General features: G+C 31.9%; 1 protein-coding gene across 1 annotated transcript; it reads right to left on the minus strand.

The window, feature by feature from the left end:
• Window positions 1-270: 270 nt before the first annotated feature.
• On the minus strand, window positions 271-22204 carry LOC148619197 (nuclear protein localization protein 4 homolog). The gene is made up of 15 exons (XM_088578847.1): window positions 22049-22204; window positions 18480-18563; window positions 18089-18201; window positions 17552-17740; window positions 16647-16695; window positions 14082-14176; window positions 13619-13742; window positions 11346-11525; window positions 9762-9923; window positions 9456-9582; window positions 8046-8206; window positions 5715-5894; window positions 4710-4826; window positions 3867-3978; window positions 271-1039 (listed from the first exon to the last, which is right to left on the minus strand). The coding sequence occupies exons 1-15, from the start codon at window positions 22073-22075 to the stop codon at window positions 888-890; spliced, it is 1872 nt and encodes a 623-aa protein (XP_088434973.1). The 5' UTR covers window positions 22076-22204; the 3' UTR covers window positions 271-887.
• Between the last annotated feature and the right edge of the window lie 107 nt (window positions 22205-22311).

Below are 22311 nucleotides of genomic sequence, written 5' to 3' on the forward strand. Positions count from 1 at the left end.
TCAAGGCTTTGGTTCTAATTCAAAATCTTGCACTATACTCTATATTTTTGTTGCGTCGTTTTCTTCTTTTTCATTTTTATTCCACAAACTTTTGAACATCTAATATCAAATATGTTCCAAAAACATTGCATAACTTTTTTAAAATAATGATAAAGATGTATAATGTAGTTTTGACGACAAGTTAAAGTGAATATTAAAAGTTCAGAATTATCTTACATGTGGTATGTTTTGGAGTATAAAACTACCACTCACAAAATTTAAAAAAACAAATTATTTCAATTAATACTCTTTATTGTAAGAATAAATAAGACAGTGTGCACCAATTCTCCTCACACAAGCTAATAAACACAAAAATCATAAATATTACATTAAAAATTTAACAAGTTGTAACTTATCCACATAAATTTTCAGAAAGAAATATCCAATTCATACATTTTCCATGTAGCACTTTTATCATAAGATTAATTGCCCATTAGTTTTTAGGTGATAATACTACTACGTGAGGATGTTAGATGCAACTGAGAATACAATCTATTTTATAGAAAGTTTCACACAGAAGACACATAACTCATAAACAAAATAGTATCTTAAATAAATCGATTTATAATGTTTTGACTTCTACCAGTGCAGCCGAGCTCTTTACCACTATTTTTATCTTAAAATGTTACTATACAGTTAGAAGCATTGAAACAAACTACAAATATTTGACCACTCATGGGCTTCCTTAGATAAAGAGACAATGTTAAGAGTATGTATGCCCAATTTGGTCACAGTAAACTGTAGCTTATTTGTACAACAGTATTACTGACAAATCAGATTCACAGATTCATATTTCAGAAGATGTGTCGAATAATTCTGATTTTTTTTTCAAATGACAGTCAGTTTCTCTATTGTTTTGGCAGTGAACACATATCACAATGATCCTTGTCAGTGGTGTTAATAAATGTACAGTGAGCACATGTCCAACTTGAGCCTATTGGAGGTAGAGGAGCAGCCTTGGGACCAACATAGGATGCCTGTCTGGATGGTGGTGATGGAACTGAAATATATCAAAAAAGTATGCAATTATTTACATCATTTTCTTTTCATATTTTCTTACTGATAATTTTATACATGAATAGGCACCTAAATAGAAATGTCGTGACATCATTTTCTGCTAGATATACACAACAAGTAGTAATATCAGACAAAATATGTTTTCCTTAACAAAACATTGTGAATAATTATTTCAGTGTAATAGAATATTTCCAATATGAATTATTAGCTCATAAATCACTTATTCTTAAGATGCAATACACAAGTTTTATTAATTATTTTCAAGGTCATGCAAAAGTTTTGGTTTTCAGGACTAATGATTAATGTTTTCGTTTAATGTTAATTGGGATATGATTTACATCTGGTTATTTTGGCAGCATTCTATCAAAATATGCACCTTTAATTTTGGTGCATTTGGAATGATAAGTGTTCTAGTTTGGCATTTTCAAATTACGAATGAAGTGTACAAAAAACAACAAGCTCTTTAGGATTTTTTTATTTGCACCTATTTTATCATTCAAAGTTCTGTTCGCATCTGTTTGTTAATCCCAGCCTTCCTTTGGTGGAATTGCATCTATTTCAAAAGGAACCATTGTGGTGGTTTTCCAACTTTCCAGTTTTTGCCTGATACTGCCATTTGTCATATGGACTTTCCTATTCAGTTTGGTAATTTTGTTATTATCCTTCATTCATGTTAAACATCTTACCAGAGTCAAGTTATTGTTTAATCATCATGAAAATGCTAGTTTTTAACCCCATTTTGGTCCCTCATTCCTGGACAGTTAAATTTTGTAAAATATAACGAGAATAGGTATGGTGAATGTGTCACAGAGACATCAATCCCAACAGGATGAAAATGTTAGCAAAAGGCCGCCGACTGGCCTTCAATTAACGATGAGGAAACCCACACTCCACAGGGCAGGCTACATCTGGACACAAAACATTAGTATATACAGGTGCAGTGAAAGAGTTAGCCCTATATACTCAAGTAACACAAAAATTAACTAAAGGTGAAAATGAAACAAGACAAACAGAGGCCAGAAATTCCTGACTTGGGACAGAACAAAAATTTGGCAGGGTCAAAGTTCTTTGCCATGATCACAACCTTCCCCCTCTAAAATCTGGAAAAAATATTACACAATTAAACACAACTAAAAATCAGTTTAAAAAGGCCTAAGTCCCTTGTTACAACACAAATAAAGAAACTGAAACAAAAAGTACACTAATGTACAAACTAAAGACTATTAGCGGTTAACTGACATGCAAACTCTAGACCAGTTTTGACCTACAAAAAGTTATGTCCCCATTGTATGTAAAATCAATCCCAATTCTTTCCACGTTGATTTGAGAACAATGACACATCATTAGTCATACAATGAGGACACAAACCATGTCATGCCAAAAACTGCTTTTAAACATAATGTTTTAACCCTACAAGAAAATCAATATGAATCCCTAAAAATGTTTCCTTAAGGATTAGACAACAATATCATAACTATATCCCTTATGAATGAATCTATTCAATGGTTTAGTTAACTTATTGGGTGAGTGTCCAGCTTCCCTTGGTTTGTGTAGAATATTACTGTAGAACAAAGGGTGAGAGATACAATTGTTTGATTGTTTGTTGGGGTTTAACGCCCGAGCAGCAATATTTCAGCTATATTCAGGCGATGAACATGAAGTGGATGATAAAATGAACATGAAATGATGAAATGAAAAATGGGATGGGACACAAGGATAATGGGGTCGACAAATTTTGATTGCCACTGGAAATAGGGAGAAATGGGTAGGGTCGGGCAATTTAGCCTCCTGTGGCAGAGCCCTATGGTTCCTACTCCGGGAGAATACCACAGTAGAGTTTTTTAACGTGCAAGGAATGTGGCAAGTTTCCCAACACGGTGTACCACTATGGTTTGCGGTCAGGTTTTTCATATTATAGCCCGACAACCCCAGCATGTAACATACCAGGGGTACCTCATTCCACCACCTGGGGCACACAACCCAGTTGCTCTGTGGGCAGAGCGCCCTAGCCCCCTGGCTAAGGTTCTGAGCACTATTTAGTTGCCTTTTACGACAAGGTTAGTGCTGCTACAGGCCTTTTCTTTTGACACCCGGACCTGCACAGGTCATGAGAGATACAAGCACGTATCAATCCTTAACAAGTACATCTATATTTAAGAGTGAGTTCCTCTTATGTTTAAAGTTGAAAAAACTTGTGAATGTTTTAATGAGGTTGTGATACCGAAATTCTAGACATAGTAATTCCTCCGTTATATAAAGATTCCTTTTGTAAAAATCTGAAACATTGTTACAAATATTAAAGAGCAAATAGAACCACTTGTGATATGTAAACACCATATGATGGTGAAAAGGGGATGTCACCAACTAAAAATGGATAGTTGAACAATAGGGAATGTAAAATCATCCTTTTTATTGTAAATTTTAGTATTAAGTTAACCATTATAGATATGAACACTAAGATCAATACACGGATATTCTTTATTACCACTATCTGCTTTATTCAAAGACAGTTGCTTGTTTTGGCCCCTTTTCACCCTTAATCCAAAAAGCTTTGGCTATAACCTCAAAAATCAATATCAACCTTTCTCTTGTGGGTTGGAACCTTGTACATGTAATTAAATTTTATTTATATCACCAAATTAATATTCAGGCTATCACACTAAAACCAAGTGTCTACAGGCGACAACACAGACAGAACCATACCATTATATAACCCCAATTGTTTGTGCTCATATAAAAACAACATATGAAGTAGGTTATAATATAACAGATATATTGTAGACCTCCAATTAACACTGAGTAAAAATTACCATGTGCTGCTATTATTTCTTCAACTGTTGCCCATTCTTCTGTCTTCTTGAACTGGTGTGCTAACTTATCATCATTATTTTTAACTGCATCTAATAGTATGCAGATTTTCTCCTACAAAGTAATTCTTTTTTTTTAATTTTCATAATATTAACATGGATAGAAGGGAATGAGCAGATCATTGATACATGAATTGGAAATGCAGTGTATCGCATAAAAGTCTGGTACACACCACAGTCAAACTAAGTGACCACCTGCATTCAGTAATTAAAAAAATATATAATAGATTTGTCTACAAAATAAATTCTAAGCAAAATTAATCTGTATATAACATATAATGATAACAGGTATGGTGAATATGTCAAAGAGACAACAACCCCACCTGGATGAAAATGTCAGCCCAAGGTCATCTACTGGTCTCAATGAACGAGGAAACCCTCACACCACAGGGCAGACTGCAGCTGCCCCAAAAGATCATTATACACAGGTACAGCAAAAGAGTTGCCCCTATATACTCAAGTAACATAAAAATAAACTATAATAACACATTAGAAAAGACCACCTTTCTATTGTGACCATAATTTAGCTCAAAATTTGAAAGTCGCTGAGTACAGGTTTGATTATATACAATCAGGATAATTGTATTTTATTAACATTATACATTGTTTATAGCATGTTTTAATGAACTTATAACACTTTAAAAATATAATTATCATGATTTAACATCAAATTCAAAAGAATTATAGCTACATACATGTTGAAAACAAATTTCAATCCAATTATCAAATCTTAAAGCTGAATACATATAAAAAATTACAAGATCTGACTGAAAGAATTATGTATACCTTTAAGGGTAGTAGGTCTGTAGTAGAGAGAAAAATTAACAAATGAAAATTTGACATTGCTTCTAGAAATCTGTTGGGAGGAAACTGTTGTATGTAGCTGCTTATAGCATTGAAATCCTGAAAAAAATCAAGAAGAGGAATATTACCTATCATGCATAAGCATTCTTCATTGAAAATTTTGACATAATTTTATAAAATCATTGTATTGTTTATTGGTACTAGTCACTGTTTATGAAAGGAAACTATCCCACAGCTGTAACTGTATATTCCCAAGTTTTGAATAGTATAGCAGGAAATAATGTATTGTCGGTATGCATATATTAGTATTTGGTATTTCCGATATTTATTATTGTCCAATCAGGTTTGGGTATGTTTCTGTAATGGTAGGATGTGTTTGACAGGTACTTCACATTCTAGCCATTGTTCAAACTAGCAAACTTCCGTCAATTTTATAAAATATTATGATATAATAATTTTGATTTTGGTGAGGTCTGACACCATGTCCTTAAATAGGCTTGTGCATTGGCAACGGATACAGGTTACCTCGAAAATAAGGGTTTTTCCTGGTTGGCTCTGGCTATTAGTGAGGGATTTATTTTAGTATATGTATTTGAGAGGAATCTGAATATTGAATGCTGTATGTACATTTTTTGTTTCCACTGCAATTATATGTGGCGCCTATCACATATGACGGGCTGTCTGCAAATTTACATATTTGTGTTGGTCTTTATTACTTGCCATGAAGTACATGTTTGTGATGTATACATACATCGCTTGCATTTTGTTAATATTTTGAGCGTGTCACTAGTTGTTTGTTGTCATGTTTACGAGGAATATAGATCATACCACTATATTCTAGAAGGTAGTTCAAATCTCAGGTTACTTATATCATAATTATTCATATCAGAATAAACAGAAACAATATATGATACCAGGAAATGAAGAATAAATTGTTGATTGTGACTATGGCTATAATTCAATTTCCTATATAAGTGTGACTATTACCTGTAATTGACCAAGTACAGCCCTATTCTCTATTGGGAACTGTGTTATTTCTGTATGTAAATGAGATCTAAATGTATACTGAGGTGTGACAGGAAAAGCTGCTGGCATATCTAACAGCAAGTATTCCACAGGTAATGGACGTGCTAATTGGGTCACCTCATTTCCATAGTTATCTTTCACCTAAAAATGAAAATACTCAGAGAACAAGTAATCTCTATGTATAATGATAATGCTTACTGATGCATAGCATGTACTTCACAAAACTTTTAAATCTGCTTAAAAAAAACAAATTGTATCATCATGATTAAAGATTTTAACAGGTGTTTTTAATATGAATATATAGACCAGTTGTGTAAACTATACACTACACAGTATCATCACAGTCATTTATTGTGCTCATTCACCGCCAAATATACTAAGAAGAAAATCAAAGGTTAGGTTTCATAATCAGGGTAGTGAAATACAGCTAGAAGTATTGATGGTCACTACACACAAGTGATGAATTTCATTTATTTCAGGCCAATGAAATTCATACAATATGATTCTATACTGAATGCATTTCCCTTGAAGCATGTTTGCTTTTACATGGAGTTGTATGCAATACTCTGTAAATGTAGTACAAGATGCCATACTACAAATGGATTTCTTAGGTTGATTTCGGGTGTTGTTCTTAAGGAGGAAAATGGGACCATTTAAAACAAGGTTAACTATTTTGGAGACAAAAAATTTCAAAAATTTTAACCAGTAATTCTTTTTTTTGAAAATCAAGAGCAAATTAACTGCATAAATTCAAATATCATCAAAATCCAATCTACTTGAAATAATAAATCAAGATTATTTTAATCTGAACTAAGAGAATACAAAAGATACTTGTTCAAGGTAAAAGAGCAAACAATCATAAACATTTCTGCCATTAGTTAATTTAGTTACTTTTGAAATTATACAGCATAGGTTTTTTTAATATGAGTTGATGTTTACATAATGTTTTCTAGGCCCAGTTTCATAAAAAATCTCTAACGGAGAATTTCCTCGAATTCTTCCTCAACTCAAATATCAACTTATCAAATCTTTCAGCTTTAAGCGCATGACATGCCCGTTGCCCTTTTAACTTGTCCCTAAGCTTTTTATAAATTTATACAATCAACTAGAAATACTGTGAGCCCTGTAAAATACCCTCCCCCAACCCCAACCCCCCCTAACAAAAAGTAAATAAAAAATGCACAAAGATCTGGCCTATCAAGGCTACCTCAAGTTTAACTGTTTGTTGTCTTGATTTTTCACCCATACATTTTTATCTTGTTCAAAACACACTTTTCTGACAAGGTTACCAAGTACCTTTTATATTTATATAATAAAGGCATATACCTTTATAAAAATTGGAAGGAAGCTTACTTCAGTACATATGAACAATTCACCATTGTTTCATAAAAGTTAGTGAAAGTGTTTTTGAGTTGTTGTCCAAAAACTTGAAAATCCACCTTTTTTTAAGTATAAAAATTCATAACATGGAAACGAAAAAATCTGAAATCTATAAAATCAAAAGGGAGCTTAGGTTTATAGATATGAACAACTAATCAAAGTTTCATAAAAGTTGGTGAAAGGGTTTTTGAGTTATTGTCCAAAGTGTGGACAACGGACGTACGGACAACAATATACGTTTCTTCTTAAACGAGCATATAATAAATGTACATTTTAAATATTCATTCTATATCCCTCTACTAAATATTCATTCTATATCCCTCTACTAAATTTTCATTCTATATCCCTCTACTAAATTTAAACTATTGTTCACTATTTGTTTGCTTTTTCATCCAACAAATTTAACACTGAGTTCTGAAAATTTTCTGACTCAGGAACAACACATAGCCTCTTACTTTACAGAAAGTTAGTAGGTACAATTCTTAAAAAAAAAAACAAGCTTCCATGAAAATGCTTTAGGAACAGAATAACACTGCTGAATTTTCAATACAAAGAAACTAATTCCACTTATGTAATTTTTTTCACTGTGACATACATATTTTCACTCTCATTTGCATTAAGTCAATCTTGTGGTTATTTTTCTCAATCAGTGGTGAATGGGCAAGATATAAAAGGACATTATCATTAAAATCTTTAAGTTTCTAATGCCTGAAAACAAAGAACAACAGACAAAAAAAATGTAACTGGACCACTGAAAATAACTGAAACTTGCAGATATACATGTATTAAAGCAACTTGCTCTGGCTAGTACTCAAGTTATAGTTTGGAAACTAAATGATAGTAACATTGCCAAAACATTACATGCTCACAGTTTGCCTTCAGCCAACATATAAAAATGCATTAGTGACTCACCTTATAGAAGACATCTGGGACATACTGTGTTTCACTGGACTCCTTGACATATCCCAACTCTGGAGCATCTTTAGTTGGAATAAAACAATCATCTCTAACTAAAGCCATACATTGATCTGATACCTGATATCCCTCAAAGTGAATCTGGTTTGTGTTATCACCTTAAATTATATAATATTATCATGAATGTTATTTTATTCCATCGTTTAAGTGACATTATTACCGAACCAGATACTATAAGTGACACTGCTATTGAATGACATATACATATTGACATTGTTTTCCATTACGTACATGTATATTTAGTTACATTGATCCACATATTTTAAGTGACATTGTCATTGAAAGAGTAATCAAGGGAACAAAGATTCTGGAGGAAATCAAAAGAATTTAATCCTGGAACTAAGTCAAGACATGGAAAACAGACACACACAACAGAGAACATAAAATAACCAAAATAAAATATACAAAGCAACAAGAAGTAAATGAGCAACTAGGACTCCACTAAAAACTTGGAGCATGGACCTGGTGCACCAGTAGGGTAGGCATCCTCTGCTTTTCTAGAAACACCCGCTGATAAAAAACAAATTTTCAATACATTGCTATTAAATATATCAAGGACATTGTTATTGAAGCACACATCAAAAGTGACATTGTAACTTTCAGCAGCATTGTTATAACAGCGAGTAAGATGATCAGCTTCAGGCAACAGAGTTAGTCTTCTGTTGACTGAATGACCATTACCTGATAAAATGTCTTAAGTAGTGAACTTGATAATTAACAAAGAGATTTAGATTTTCTATCATACACATCAGATTTAATCTAAGTTTAACAGAATATTAATTTTTTTTGTCAATTATTCATTAACCACCTAAGAAAGTTCATCAGATGATTGACATTTAACCACAGGAAAACCAATTCCATTCCATGAAGTTAACTATATTACTTGCTGTAAATCACATATTTTAAGTGACATACTATTTACTAATACATGTATATCTAATGTGATATTGTTGATGAATCATTTATTCAAAGAGACATAGGCATTAGAGCATTTACTCTAAATGACACTTATATTCAGTCAAATATTTTTTTAAAGAGATATTATTATAATGAAAAAAATTCCCCATAAAAATAATCAACAGTTACTGTCAAGTTTTATGTAGGATGCTCCCTACAGTTATTCTTCACTAAACAGCAGCACATAAAATATACTTAGTTTGCAGGGGGTTTAAATAAAACTGAAAGTGATCATCCTTCCTTAAAGACAAACCAAAAGTTAAAAACATACTTCCTATTTTTTTTGGACAATGTGTGGATGTATGGATACTGTGGTATACCTTAAAGAAAAACTCCATAAAAAGACTGATTCATATTTAAATCTCTACATAAAATCAGCATGTTACTTGCCTGTAACTACCACTGTGACAAACTTGGAACCAAAATGTCCTTCAGGTGAAAGTTTACATGGATTTGGGTGTTTGTTTTGGTAGTGAGCTGCCTGTATACATTCTTCAGCACTCAAGAAATGAGAATTCTATAATAAAGTATATTTAAAAGATCAAGGTTAAGTTAGCACTTAAACATGAACAGGAAATTGATAGTTACAATCTATTCTATTATTTTATAATGAGAAATACTATAATAACTGAGCAACAGAAAAACCATATTTTACTTCCTGTTAAAATCAGATAAATGGATTTACAATTAACTAACAATGTTTCCTCTGAAATGTTTGACTGTTCCTTTTGACAAGTCATCAGCAATCAGATCTGTAAATATCCAACCAACAGGCCTTATACCAAGTCTCTCTGCTACTTTATTCACTTCATCTTCAAATGGATTCTCTAATAATTCTATAAATGATTTCTTGCTAATCTGTAAAAAAAACCAATACCAGTATTTATCACTAATTCTAGAGACAAATTGTACAAAAGATGAATAGCATTTCTTAGAACATACAGGCAAAATTATTGCATGCAGAGTTGAAGTGCTGTTAGCATTGGGGGTTTTTGATTGCAGCATGAACAAAATTTCAAAAGATTACATGATGTAAATAAAACATACATTTATACATCAGCATTTCCCATATTATTAAGAACTGATTTCTGAAATAAAATGTAATCAATGTGTAAACAGTATCCAAATTCACACACATTTAAAAATTCTGTTCCATTTCATCCTTTTCACAAATTTTTAGACCTGTCCATAAGTTAATATGCAATTACATTCAAAAACAAATTCATTGGAGTATTTATTGCACACAGTAATTATACACAAATAAAACCAATTTGAGCATAAGATAATTTCCTTAATGAACATAAGACTATCCAAAACTAGACACTTTTTATCAGTTTGAATTTTCCCATCAAAGTTACTTGGTTAAAATCACTGCTCTTTGTTTCCAATTATTAATTATTAAATTATAATGACAGGACGGAAATTTTGGCTGATAAGTGTGTTAAATGGAACATTTAATGTTTCTTGACACATTACTGCAAGGACTGAATTTCCTAAATGTAAATTTATAATAAACATCTTTCAAGGTCAAAAAGAAGTAATTTAAATCTTCAGTTGATTTGAAGACTAGATTTTAATTTTATTTGTAGAAATTATAGAATATGATTGAGCTAAAAAATTGTCAGAAACATATTTACTGGTAACAAATGAGGTATTGAATGATATATTAAAAGGAACTACATTTGCACTATATTTTTGTGTAGTGTTCAGAAATAGTATGTAAGTTCCAGACGTAAACTGGTGACATAAGATATATTGATCCTGAAGAATCAAAAACCCCAAAAGCTTCATCTAAAGTCAAATGAAATACTGACTCAATAAATGTCATTTATACAAGGAAACATTTTATATATACTTTGCGATTGCATATTTAAAATGACATCTATGGAGTGCTTTCAACTATCTGAAAGTGTAATTCTCTTGTGATGTTATCTGCTTCTTGATATATTATATGTGGTGCACAGTTAACTAAAATAAGATACCAATCAAAAGTACTAAAATGGTTCCTTTGGATTGATCTTTTTATTGCACTGAATCAACTTATGGTTCCTTTGGATGGATCTTTTTATTGCACTGAATCAACTTATGGTTCCCTTTGGATTGATCTTTTTATTGCAATGAATCAACTGTTCTTGCTATCAAATGTTTATCACTAGCTCACCTGGACCTTGATGACATTGATGAAAGCAATGATAACAACATGATCTCTTTGAACGACCATAAATTTGTTGCCATCCAATGAAAACAATTATTTTGTTGGAGAACTAAAGTGTACTATACCTGAGGTGGTTCATATATGGCAGCAACTGTGGCTTTGATTCCCAGTGGGGTATCTTTGTGGGGTTCATATCTACCATACATGATTCCTACTCTCTGGCTTCCTGTACTTCTCCAATAATTAAAGAACACATCAACAATAGCAGGGTTTTCAAACATTATATAATCAACATGACGGAATTTCTGAAAGAAACAAAATTGCAAGACTCAGTAAGATTAAAGCCCCTAGCAACATGAGTATTCACAAATTATTAGTAATCTGTACTTTTTTCTTTGATCTTGTTGACATGTATTTCTCTGATGTATTTGAATCTGAGTTTTTAAAGTAAATTATGTCATGCAACAACATTGTGTAGTTTCAAGGCTGGCGCAACTATATTTTTTTGCGACAAAAGTAGTCCAAATCTAAATGGACATTACAATGATTAAATATGCAATAATTGGATTAACAATAAACAGAAAAATAGTACTTTCAATTTTGATATTGTCAGTGTCAAATTTGCAAGTAATTATTATCATATATGTAATTATCTGTTGTTATTGGTTGTCCACATCTCTCAAAATTGTACACCAAATGCAATTAAACATGTCAAACAATTTGTTTATTTACAAAAGATGATATCTTTAATATATTAATTACAATTACTTTATAGGAAATATTTTTCTACCACATGAAAATATGAAAAAAGTAAATGCCAAAATAGGTTTGAAAATTTGAAAACCACAGCTTTCATGAGTGTTAAGAGAAATACTATACCAAGAAGTCAACTCTGATTGGCGACAAATACTGTGAAAGTACTTATATTCGTGGGTATCAATTTTCGTGGTTTAGGGGAAAAGCACAATGGATTCATGAATTTGTAGTTTTGATGATCCCATCATACAATTTAAAGTAAATACAGTGGATTCTGCTTAATTGCATAGCCTATTTGCCAGTAAAAATTATGCAAATAACCGGGCTATTCTTATAATCGAAATTACGATTTTACCGGAAGTGTGAGTTCAGGTAAGACGACGATACTGTGGATCAACCAGGGATATCACTGTTCAACATTTCTGATCTGGTATTTAATTGTTATAGACCTTCTCATTGTATTGTTCTTTTATCAATAAATAATAATATATATTGTGTTTGTCTTGTTTATTGACCTTCTTTACGTTGTCTGTATTTATAAGTAAAACCACGTGTTTCTCATCTATAAATAGTCAAGTAATTTCCTGAACTTTCTACGAAAGCAAATCCCATATTTCATATTACAGCCAGGATTCAGTGTAATATTCATCAATGTTTGCAGTTTGTGGGCTTTTGAAATGGTCTGTGTGTTTTTATTCCTCTGTTCATTGTACACTGATAGTTGTGTATTATACGCGTCATTGACCTCGATATATTCCTATGAAGTGTGGATAGTATGGGGCACCTTAGGGTAGTTGAATTTCATTAGACATTGTACTGAATGAATGACTTTTAATTTTCGTATGATATTTATGCCTAGTAACCCAAGCTCACTCAAAACTGTTCAGCTCATTAAAGAAAATTAAATTTACATTGATAATCATTTGTAGTCGGAAGAATTTAAATAGGGACAAAAAATACCCCAAGCCGAACCTCAAGCCGCATCATTAGGTGATGTTCGGCATGTCGTCAGAAGTCATTGTTCACCTAGGTGCTTGTTTATTTCAATGTAATTAGAAATCATTTATATTGTCTTTTATGTCCATGACTTTTTTAATCCATTATTAACACCTCCTGATTGATGATAATCTAGTTTTTATAACAATAAATATGATTGACATATTTATGACCCAAAGGCTTAAAATATAATTTGGGAACACCTGTCTTTACCTGGACGAGGCAAAATTCTCCATGCAATAAACCGAAATGCACCTCCAAGGCCTATGCAAATAAGCGATTTTTTCCCTAATAGAATAATAGGAAATGGTTTTGTGCAGGAGAAAATTATGCTAATAACCGAAATATGCAATAAAGCGATATGCAATTAAGTGGAGTCGACTGTAATCCATTTTGTTGGGAATCAAATTTCATGATATATACTTTACCCATGAAAATTGGTACCCCACAGACAATAGTACTTTCACAGTTACTAAAAATCATAACTGTAAGCCATACTAAAAAGTCTGTAACTTCAATCATATTCTGAATACACTAATACCAACGAGGAATTAGCTAGCTGAACATTTACTTGCAAGTTGCAATCAAACTTGAACTAACAGTAGACAAGAAAAGAACTAGTGCTGCAGATACTACTGCTACAAACCTGTCTATTAAGTGTAACTGCATTTGGTTGACATTTTGTACAGATACCACCAGGCCATGGAGGATGCTCAGTACAGCCTGGTTTGATCTTACAACTAAGATTCTCTAATGAAGCAAACTTCCCTCTAGAAAAAAAATACTGAAGCTCAAAGAAAGCTGCGAGAAAAATAATAAGACACATTCAGCTGTCTATTACTCATTGAAGAATGGCCTTCTCTTCTGACATATTTTACAAACGTTGATTGCATTCCTTTCTTTTAATGAAAGTACTACTTTTTAAGATGTGTGTATGTGTGTGTGTTAACAGTCAGCCAGATTGGCTTACTGAATATGTATAGTAATCACAGCCTATTAAATACGGTAGACAATGCAAATAATGTCTGCCTGTTAGTTTTTTCACATTTTCTGATGAGGTATGGGATTTATGGTTCAGTAAATAATAAGACATTCTTACAAGTACATACTTATCTACTCCACTTGTCAGTTTTCTTATGTAAGAATGAAACGCCAGGAACTTGATGGGTGGGTCACAACTTTTCAAAAATTCTTCATCATATGGCTACAATACAATACATTTTTAGTTCATTTTCTTTCCCCTTTTCAATACAAAAGATACTTTAATGGACTAGTAAAAAAAAAACTTATTAGTTTTCTTATGTAAGAATGAAACACCAGGAACTTGATGGGTGGGTCACAACTTTTCAAAAATTCTTCATCATATGGCTACAATACAATACATTTTTAGTTCATTTTCTTTCCCCTTTTCAATACAAAAGATACTTTAATGGACTAGTAAAAAAAAAAACTTGTTAGTTTTCTTATGTAAGAATGAAACACCAGGAACTTGATGGGTGGGTCACAACTTTTCAAAAATTCTTCATCATATGACTACAATACAATACATTTTCAGTTCATTTTCATTCCCCTTTTCAATACAAAAGATACTTTAATGGACTAGTAAAAAAAACAATTTTGGCAAAATATTCTACATAATGTAGTAAATAACAAAAACATTGTGATTCCTCATACTTTCACAGTGCGATCTGTGATAGAAGTTCATTTCACGTGAAAACAAATTCACTTTTGAGTTTTACAAAATCCTTGTTATGAGATATATCAACTTAACACCAGAAACTGTCCAATATTATTTATTATTCATATCTATTTCCCAAAGATCAGACATCTGTCAATTCAAATTAAAATTTTAACAAGATGTCATCAATACAAGTATATCCCAGTACCATGTTTTTGGTGTATGACAATGGATAGTAAAATGTTAAAAAAATATTAAAACATTTTAATACTATTATTGATGATTATACAGATCTAACTTACCGGTATGTGGTTCATTCATGACAAAAAAATATTAATCTGTTATCACAGAGATAAGTCAATATAATGGTGTGTTTATTGAATATTATTTTTTGTGTTGCTTTCATATTTTGTATAATAATACGAAATTACAAAATTGTCATTTTTGTGTTACCACTACAAAATGCACTAGTCGACAGATGGATGAACACTCAACTAAACTTTTCTGGAGGCCATCACCAAATACTTGCCACTTCGTGTGGCAGGGTATAAAAAGTCACATAATTACAACATGTTTGATGACTAAATGTATATAATATTATGAAATAGGAAAGGACTGAGGAATTGGAATAGCTAACAAATTAAAGATGTGAAAAACTTCCAGTGGAAAATTCTTTTTAAAATAACATGTGATTATGAATGGCAAACATGTGAGTAGCTGGGGGTGATTTTTTTTTTTGCATCACATTGAGATAGTAGGCATTTAAGTACAGATAGAATTCAAATAAAAATGTCTACATGAACTATATGAAACCTTAATATGGGGGGACATGCGTAAAATTGGAATTAATTTGTGATGCAATGATGGTAATGCATATGTACACCAAATATCATTGACTTCATGTTGAAATGAACTTATCAGAAAACTTAACATTAAACTATAACATTAAATTTTCTAAGTCAACACACCATAACAGCGGGGTGCATGTGTAAAATTGGCATAAATTTGTGGTGCAACGATGGTTTAATTGAACTTATCAGACAACTTAACATTAAATTTTTTAAGTCAACTGACCATGACTGTGGGGGTATATGGGTAAAACTGGCATGAATTTGTCATGCAATGATGGTAATGCATCTGTGCAACAAATGTCACTGACCTAGCATAACGGGTTCATGTTTAGATGAACTTGTCAGAAAACTTAACATTAAGTTAGTGGACACCATGGCCACCATGGCCACAAAACCAAAGCCTTGCCTTCTGAAACTTTCATTGCAGGCGATACAAAAAGTGTGAATTCAAGGGATGAAAAAAATCAGTTTCAATTGTCCCTTTTCTACATTTTTGTATCATAAGTGCTTGCAGAATTTCTTTCGAAAAGAACAAAATATTATAAGTAACTTAGTGATAGATATTATTAATAATTTCTAATGAAATGCTTCACATACCACCACAGAGTTAAAATCCTAACAGTTTGAGCAAGTATGGACACAATATTCAAACCTAATACACCTTTCAATATTGGCCCCTTATTCTTCAATGGTTCTAGTCATTACTCCTAAAATCAAGCCCAACCATCATTTTTTAGGTATGGTGCTTTGTGGCAGAATTTCAAAGGGATTCATTCCCTTCTTTTCAAATTATTATCCAGACATCAAGAAAATGCTTGTTTTGGCCCTAATTCTTAACTGGTTCATGTGACAACCCCTGAAATCAATCCCAGCTTCCTTTAGCAGTTTGGCAACCTGAGGTACAATTTCAGAGATTCATTTACTTGTAGTCAAGTTATTTTATCTGAACACCATAAAATGCTCGTTTCTGACCCCAAAGTGGATCCCAGTCTTTTTTTTTGTGGTATGGCACCTTGTGGTGTAATTTCATCATTTACTCAAGTTATTTTCTGGCATCCAAATTTTCTATGGATAATGACACAGATAGCTTGATATACGACCATAAAAAAAATTGTGATTGTATAAGAATAACATATAGATCTCACCTCTAGTGGTACACAATGAAGACATTTACCATGTGGACCATGTCTGCACCTAAAATAATGAAAAAAAGATATACTGTAAGCCTCAATTAATTAATAAGAATAATATATCCTGTATTCTGGTGTGTATAATGCACACATTTTTACATAGAAATCATTTCCAGAGCATGGGGTGCATATTATGAATCAATATGAGAATTGGCCACAAAATGAAAGATTTTCGTATGAGAAAAAAGATATAACATAATGTAAACAAACTGGAAGTGAAATGTTACCAAAAGGAAAGTTTATCCTATCATCAAATATGTCTTTAAGTATTGAATTTTAAATGATATTTTCTTCAAATCATGTAAGGAAAAGTAACAAAGTCCTTTTTTTTGCCAAACCTTCCATGTTAAATGCTTTTGCACCAGAAAATGAGTATCTTGAAACTTATTTTGATTATTTCTAACAATTCTCTTTCTTAAAAGTATATTTTAAATAAAAAAAAAAACAGAAATGTCAGGTTTTCCATACTTTTGATTTTGTTTTATAAGCCTTTTCATACATCCTGTGGCAATTTTATCAGTGCAAAACAACAATCTTTTGTTTTACAAAATTCTACTGCAATACATGTCTAAAAAACTTTTTCCACATGTTTTGACCGTCAAAATTGCACTGTGTATAATATATAAATGTATATTATAACCATCAAAATATGGTACATATAAAACATTTAGTTTAAGTTGTGAAATTTTTTTTATAATCAATGTTACAGACAGACAACCAGAGCCTGAAATTAAGTACCCTTCAGCTTTCTAAACAGAAGACTGAAATTAAATTTAACTAGCTGAGAGAGTTGAACAAGCTTTGTCCACTCTATAAGTGTAGTACAAAAAACAGAGTTGAAATATATATTAAACCCCTACAATTGCTCATTTCTTTTCCTGTAAATTTTGCCGTCTTCTTTGTCAAGAGTCTGATCCACTTCATCTTCCACTATCCCTTGTGCGGCAGCATTGCCCCCAGGTGCTGGGGCCATATTATCAGCCACTGGATTAGCTGGAGAGGAGAGGTCCCTCCCATCACTGGACAGTAGATATAACATATCACCATGTCTACAATTAAATAAATCAATAAAGGACGGAAACACATCATATTACTCTACCACTTTTTCTTTCTGTTCAGTTGAATTAATTTATTGATGTTGTAGTCAACATTATCTGTAGAAAATGTTGTCTTGAAAATTGTGCCATTGATTCTTGTGTTTAACAAAATTTAAACAAACATTCATTTGAGTCTTTTCTAATGTCAATCATAATATTTCACTGATTTACTCTCATACATGTACATCATGTGATAAAGTTTATAACCAACATGTATTGATCTAAATGAAAATATCAGACTTATACATGTACCTAAATTAAGAAACACGATTGAATGACCAATGCTAGTTTAATCTTCACCTGATTTTATAAGAATCTACAGTTTTAGCCCTTGATGTTTTTATCCAGTCTCTTTTATCTCTTGATTTACACAGCTTCCATCCGGTATCACCAAGCTGAAATTCTCCTTGAACCTGTTTCATAAAATATTATAGTGTAAAACCATTTATCATATAGTGAATTAAACTATTTATACTTAATTTCTTTCTTTCTATATGGTTATATTGTCTGTGACAATCAGTACGTTTTTTACATTTTTTGTGGGATTTATGCTGCTAAACACGTATGTTAAACATGTATAAACCACCCAATATAGAAAGGAAAATTTATCATGCTTAAAACAGTAATATTCAACAAACTGTTTTAGAAACATATATGTACAATATTACATGAAATAATTATTAACACATACCTTGTTCAAGAAGTCAGCTATTGACTCTAATGGTCTGCTCTCTATCCTCTTAGTCCCATGCTCTGGAGACTGTATACGAACAATCTGAAATTTGATCAAATTGTAGATGTATGGCAGTTAGTATGTACACATCTCATTTTGTACCAGACCAACATTAATGTGCAGTTGGAAGTATAATACCAAGATAATAAGGTCCATTGCTGGATTCTTGATTACTAATATTTTAGTCACACCTTACCTTTTAGCTACAATAATGACGCTCCTGTATCAAACATGTTTTTGCAAAGCTACATAGAGGCACTATTACTAATAACTGAGCAAACCATTGTTTCTTGCAGGTTTTTGAGAGCACAATCACCTTGTTTTCTTTTTTGAAAGCAGACAAAGACACATTCACACTACTCTAGCTGCTCCGTTGGTGTAATATCTATTTTGCCAGATTTGTTTTAGACTGGATTATGGATTGGATTAGTGTTCAGAAATTTTGTTGTTACCTTTATTTAATACTTTTATAAAGTAAATTTAAGATGTATATCTTATGATTATTGTACGTTTCAATTATTGTTCCAGATTAAAAATGAAGAAATGTCAAGTCAATTCACTTCAAAAGATTTCTACTATGATCCATTAAATTGGCAAAATAAAAAAGATATCCCACCTTTCCAAAATTATTCATAACATCATAAATAATTATTTTATATCTGTAATGTCCAGGTGGAATGACAACCTAGACCACTTTGTTGATTGTAATGAAATCTCTAAATAGCTCCCCCCCCCAAACAGAATATGACACATCAGCTACATTATTATAAATTCTTACCTTAACACTATATTATAAGTGAAAAAATACAATGTAGTCATCATATCTTTTTTCTATTACGATATCTTTATTCTCGTCATGACATAATCATTGATTTTGACCTATCAATTGACCATGGCCTGGAACAGGCCTATGACCCATCACTTTTGAAAATGTATGTGAATATGAATAGCAAGGGATTCCTCAAATTTGATTGCCATCATAATTGAAATTCAACTAAATAGTGCATAACTGTTCTTTCCAACCGACAGATCTTCTTATATATTGAGAATCCTGAATTGTTCTGAAATTTATGGCCCTACCACAAGACAAAAACTGGTACAAAAATAAACATACTCATGTAACAAAACTTGTCTGAAATGTTGTTGGCCTTCCAAAAAGATAAAAATCCACTCAAATTTACTATTTGTAGAAAGTAAAAGCATTGTCAGGCTTTGGAAATGGAGTTTCTTTTAATTCATCAACAGGGATTTCCTATGTAAATATCTCCCTTGCTCTTCACTGAGCAACCTGCCATTTTGTCCCATAAATTTGTCAAGAAAATTGTTGGAAATAACACAATGCATTATTGAATTTGTATTGTCGACTTCTGTTATGCAGGCTTGCCTTCCCCATTCTGATGAAAATAGTAAGGTGCACCAAACAAAACTGCAATTTGTGATAAAAAATTGTAAGGTTCATTTTTTGTCACAAAAATCTGTTTTTATGGACATAAACCACCCATATTGTGGATGTAAATTCTTCCTTAAACTGTTTTTTATATGTTATTCAAACTGGAAATGATCATTGTTGCAATAGTTAAGGAGTCATATATAAAGACGAACAGAACCAAAATATTTTTTTAGAGAGTTGGCCTAATACATGTAGTAAGGAATTTGATAACAATCATAAGGGCATTGTTCTTAAAAATCGTGAGCCTTACGCAAAATCATAACTCTGGTTATGAAGTCGACGTGGGTGGAAGTTACATTTAGTTATACATGTATAAGAAAATGTAAGCTATATTGTACCTGTTGTGTTTATCTGAAGAACCAACAAACCTCGATACAATAATCTTTACCAAAAGTGGGGAAAAGTCTAAATTATTGAGTTTTCCTGAATTTGGAATATCATCTATAGATCCTTCCTTCCTAATTTCTGTAATAATAAGCATGCCTAACTTTGATTTTGTTTCGTGACCTTCCAAAATGTCAAATTTAAAATATGCCTTAGTGAGTGTGGTGAAAAGGACCATTAATGGTTGTATAATCAACTGTGGCCTGTATACTTATGGCTAGAAAAAGCATCAATATCCAGTTTGTACCTTCAGATTCAGGACCTTAAAAATAACATCATGGCAGCTTCATTTGCATAAACTTTGTAAACTTGATTATAAACCAAACCAGTCTCCAAAAATATTCACAAGCTATGAAAATGAAATACATATCGAATCATAACTTTTTTCAAAATAGGGATGGCCAAAACAGTCTACATATGATGGGAACATAACTTTTTGCAGGTTTAAACTGGTCTGGAACTGGTATGTCAGTTAACTGCTAGTAGTCCTTAGTTACTACATTTGTGTAATTTATATTCAATTTCTTTATTTCCACTGTAACAATGGACTCAGACCTTTTTGAACTGATTTTAGGTGTGTTTAATTGTGTAATATTTTTTCCACAGTGGCCAGATTTTGAAGGGGGAGAAATGTGATCATTCCAAAGTACTTTAAACCCAGTGGGGGGGGCACCATATTTTTTGTGCCTGTCCCAAGTCTGGAATATCTGGCTTCTGCATGTCTTGTTTTGTTTACACCTTTATTTTTTTATGTTACTTGAGTATATAGGGGTAACTTTTTCGCTGTGCCTGTGTATAACGATATTCTGGGGCAAGCTGCAGCCTGCCCTGTGGTATGAGGAATTCCTTATCATTCACTGGAGACCAATGGGTGGCTTTGGGCTGACATTTTCATCTGGTGGGATTGTTGTCTCTTTGACATATACACAATACCTATTCTCATTATACTACATGGCACCAAGATGTTAACAAAATGACATAATCAGTTTTTCCCATAATTCTTATACTTATAAATTGGGAAATGATAACATAACAAAACAAAACAAAAGAAAATACTCATTACAAAGTGAATCAAAACAAAATATTAAAAAAAAAAAAACGAAGCAAACTGAAACAATATTGAAATTAAAGAAATACTTGCAGTTTTTAGGAACCATATTTTTTTTACAAATGCCAGACAATTCGGCCAAAAATGTATTACACACCATTACAATTTGGAGCATGCAACTCTAAACAATATTTAAAGTGAATTTGAAGGCTAATAGAAAAATAAAACAGGGCTTACAAAAAGGAAAAGTGGCATGAACTTATATTTCCTCTGGACCGTTTCAGGTTTCACCTGTCTCATATTATGAACTACAGAGTAAATGGTATGAAGTTAAATATGTTTAAAGGGAACCTGATACTTCTGCTTGGGGCTTTGCTCGCACTTAAGGTCAATGGCATTGTCTTACTCATAAAATTTTATTATTGTAGATATTTCGCCAAGAAAATGTACATATGCCGAGCAAAAATAATAAGAAATAGCTTCTCTTAAATTAGAAAACTTGGTTTTAATCTTCTAGTCTTTTGGATTTTACATTCACAGTCACAGACAAGACAGTAACGTCTTATAAGTTATGATAAAAATTAAAATGAATGCGATTAATCAAAAGGTAAGTCGAGTTGTGGTATAAACTCTTCAACAACTTACAAGTGTTTTGGATTTAGAACTCGACATGTTTGCTTTCTCTCTCGGTCAATATGATCATTTAAAGAGGATATTAGTCAAATTTCTACTTTTAACTATTAGCAGACAGCTGACTTGCAAAAGCCGTAAAATCGCATCCTGGTCGTACATATGCTTGTGAAAACAATGAAATCTGGGTAATGAAAAAAAACGTTACAAAGATTCCAGCACAATCGAATGCGAAACTAAATTGTCAAAGTGATATTTATTCTACGAAATTTAATAAA

The sequence above is a fragment of the Perna viridis genome, chromosome 4 (assembly GCF_037379345.1).
Source record: "Perna viridis isolate PV_CMFRI_1.1 ecotype Kerala chromosome 4, ASM3737934v1, whole genome shotgun sequence".
Taxonomy (NCBI): Eukaryota; Metazoa; Mollusca; class Bivalvia; order Mytilida; family Mytilidae; genus Perna; species Perna viridis.

Coding starts and splice junctions, on each gene's coding strand:
- LOC148619197 (XM_088578847.1), bottom strand. CDS start 22,075: ATGTCGAGTTCTAAATCCAAAACACTT. Junction 8,207..9,455: donor TGTCACAGTGGTAGTTACAG/GCAAGTAACATG, acceptor ATATAATTTAAG/GTGATAACACAAACCAGATT. Junction 5,895..8,045: donor TCCCAGATGTCTTCTATAAG/GTGAGTCACTAA, acceptor TTTCATTTTTAG/GTGAAAGATAACTATGGAAA.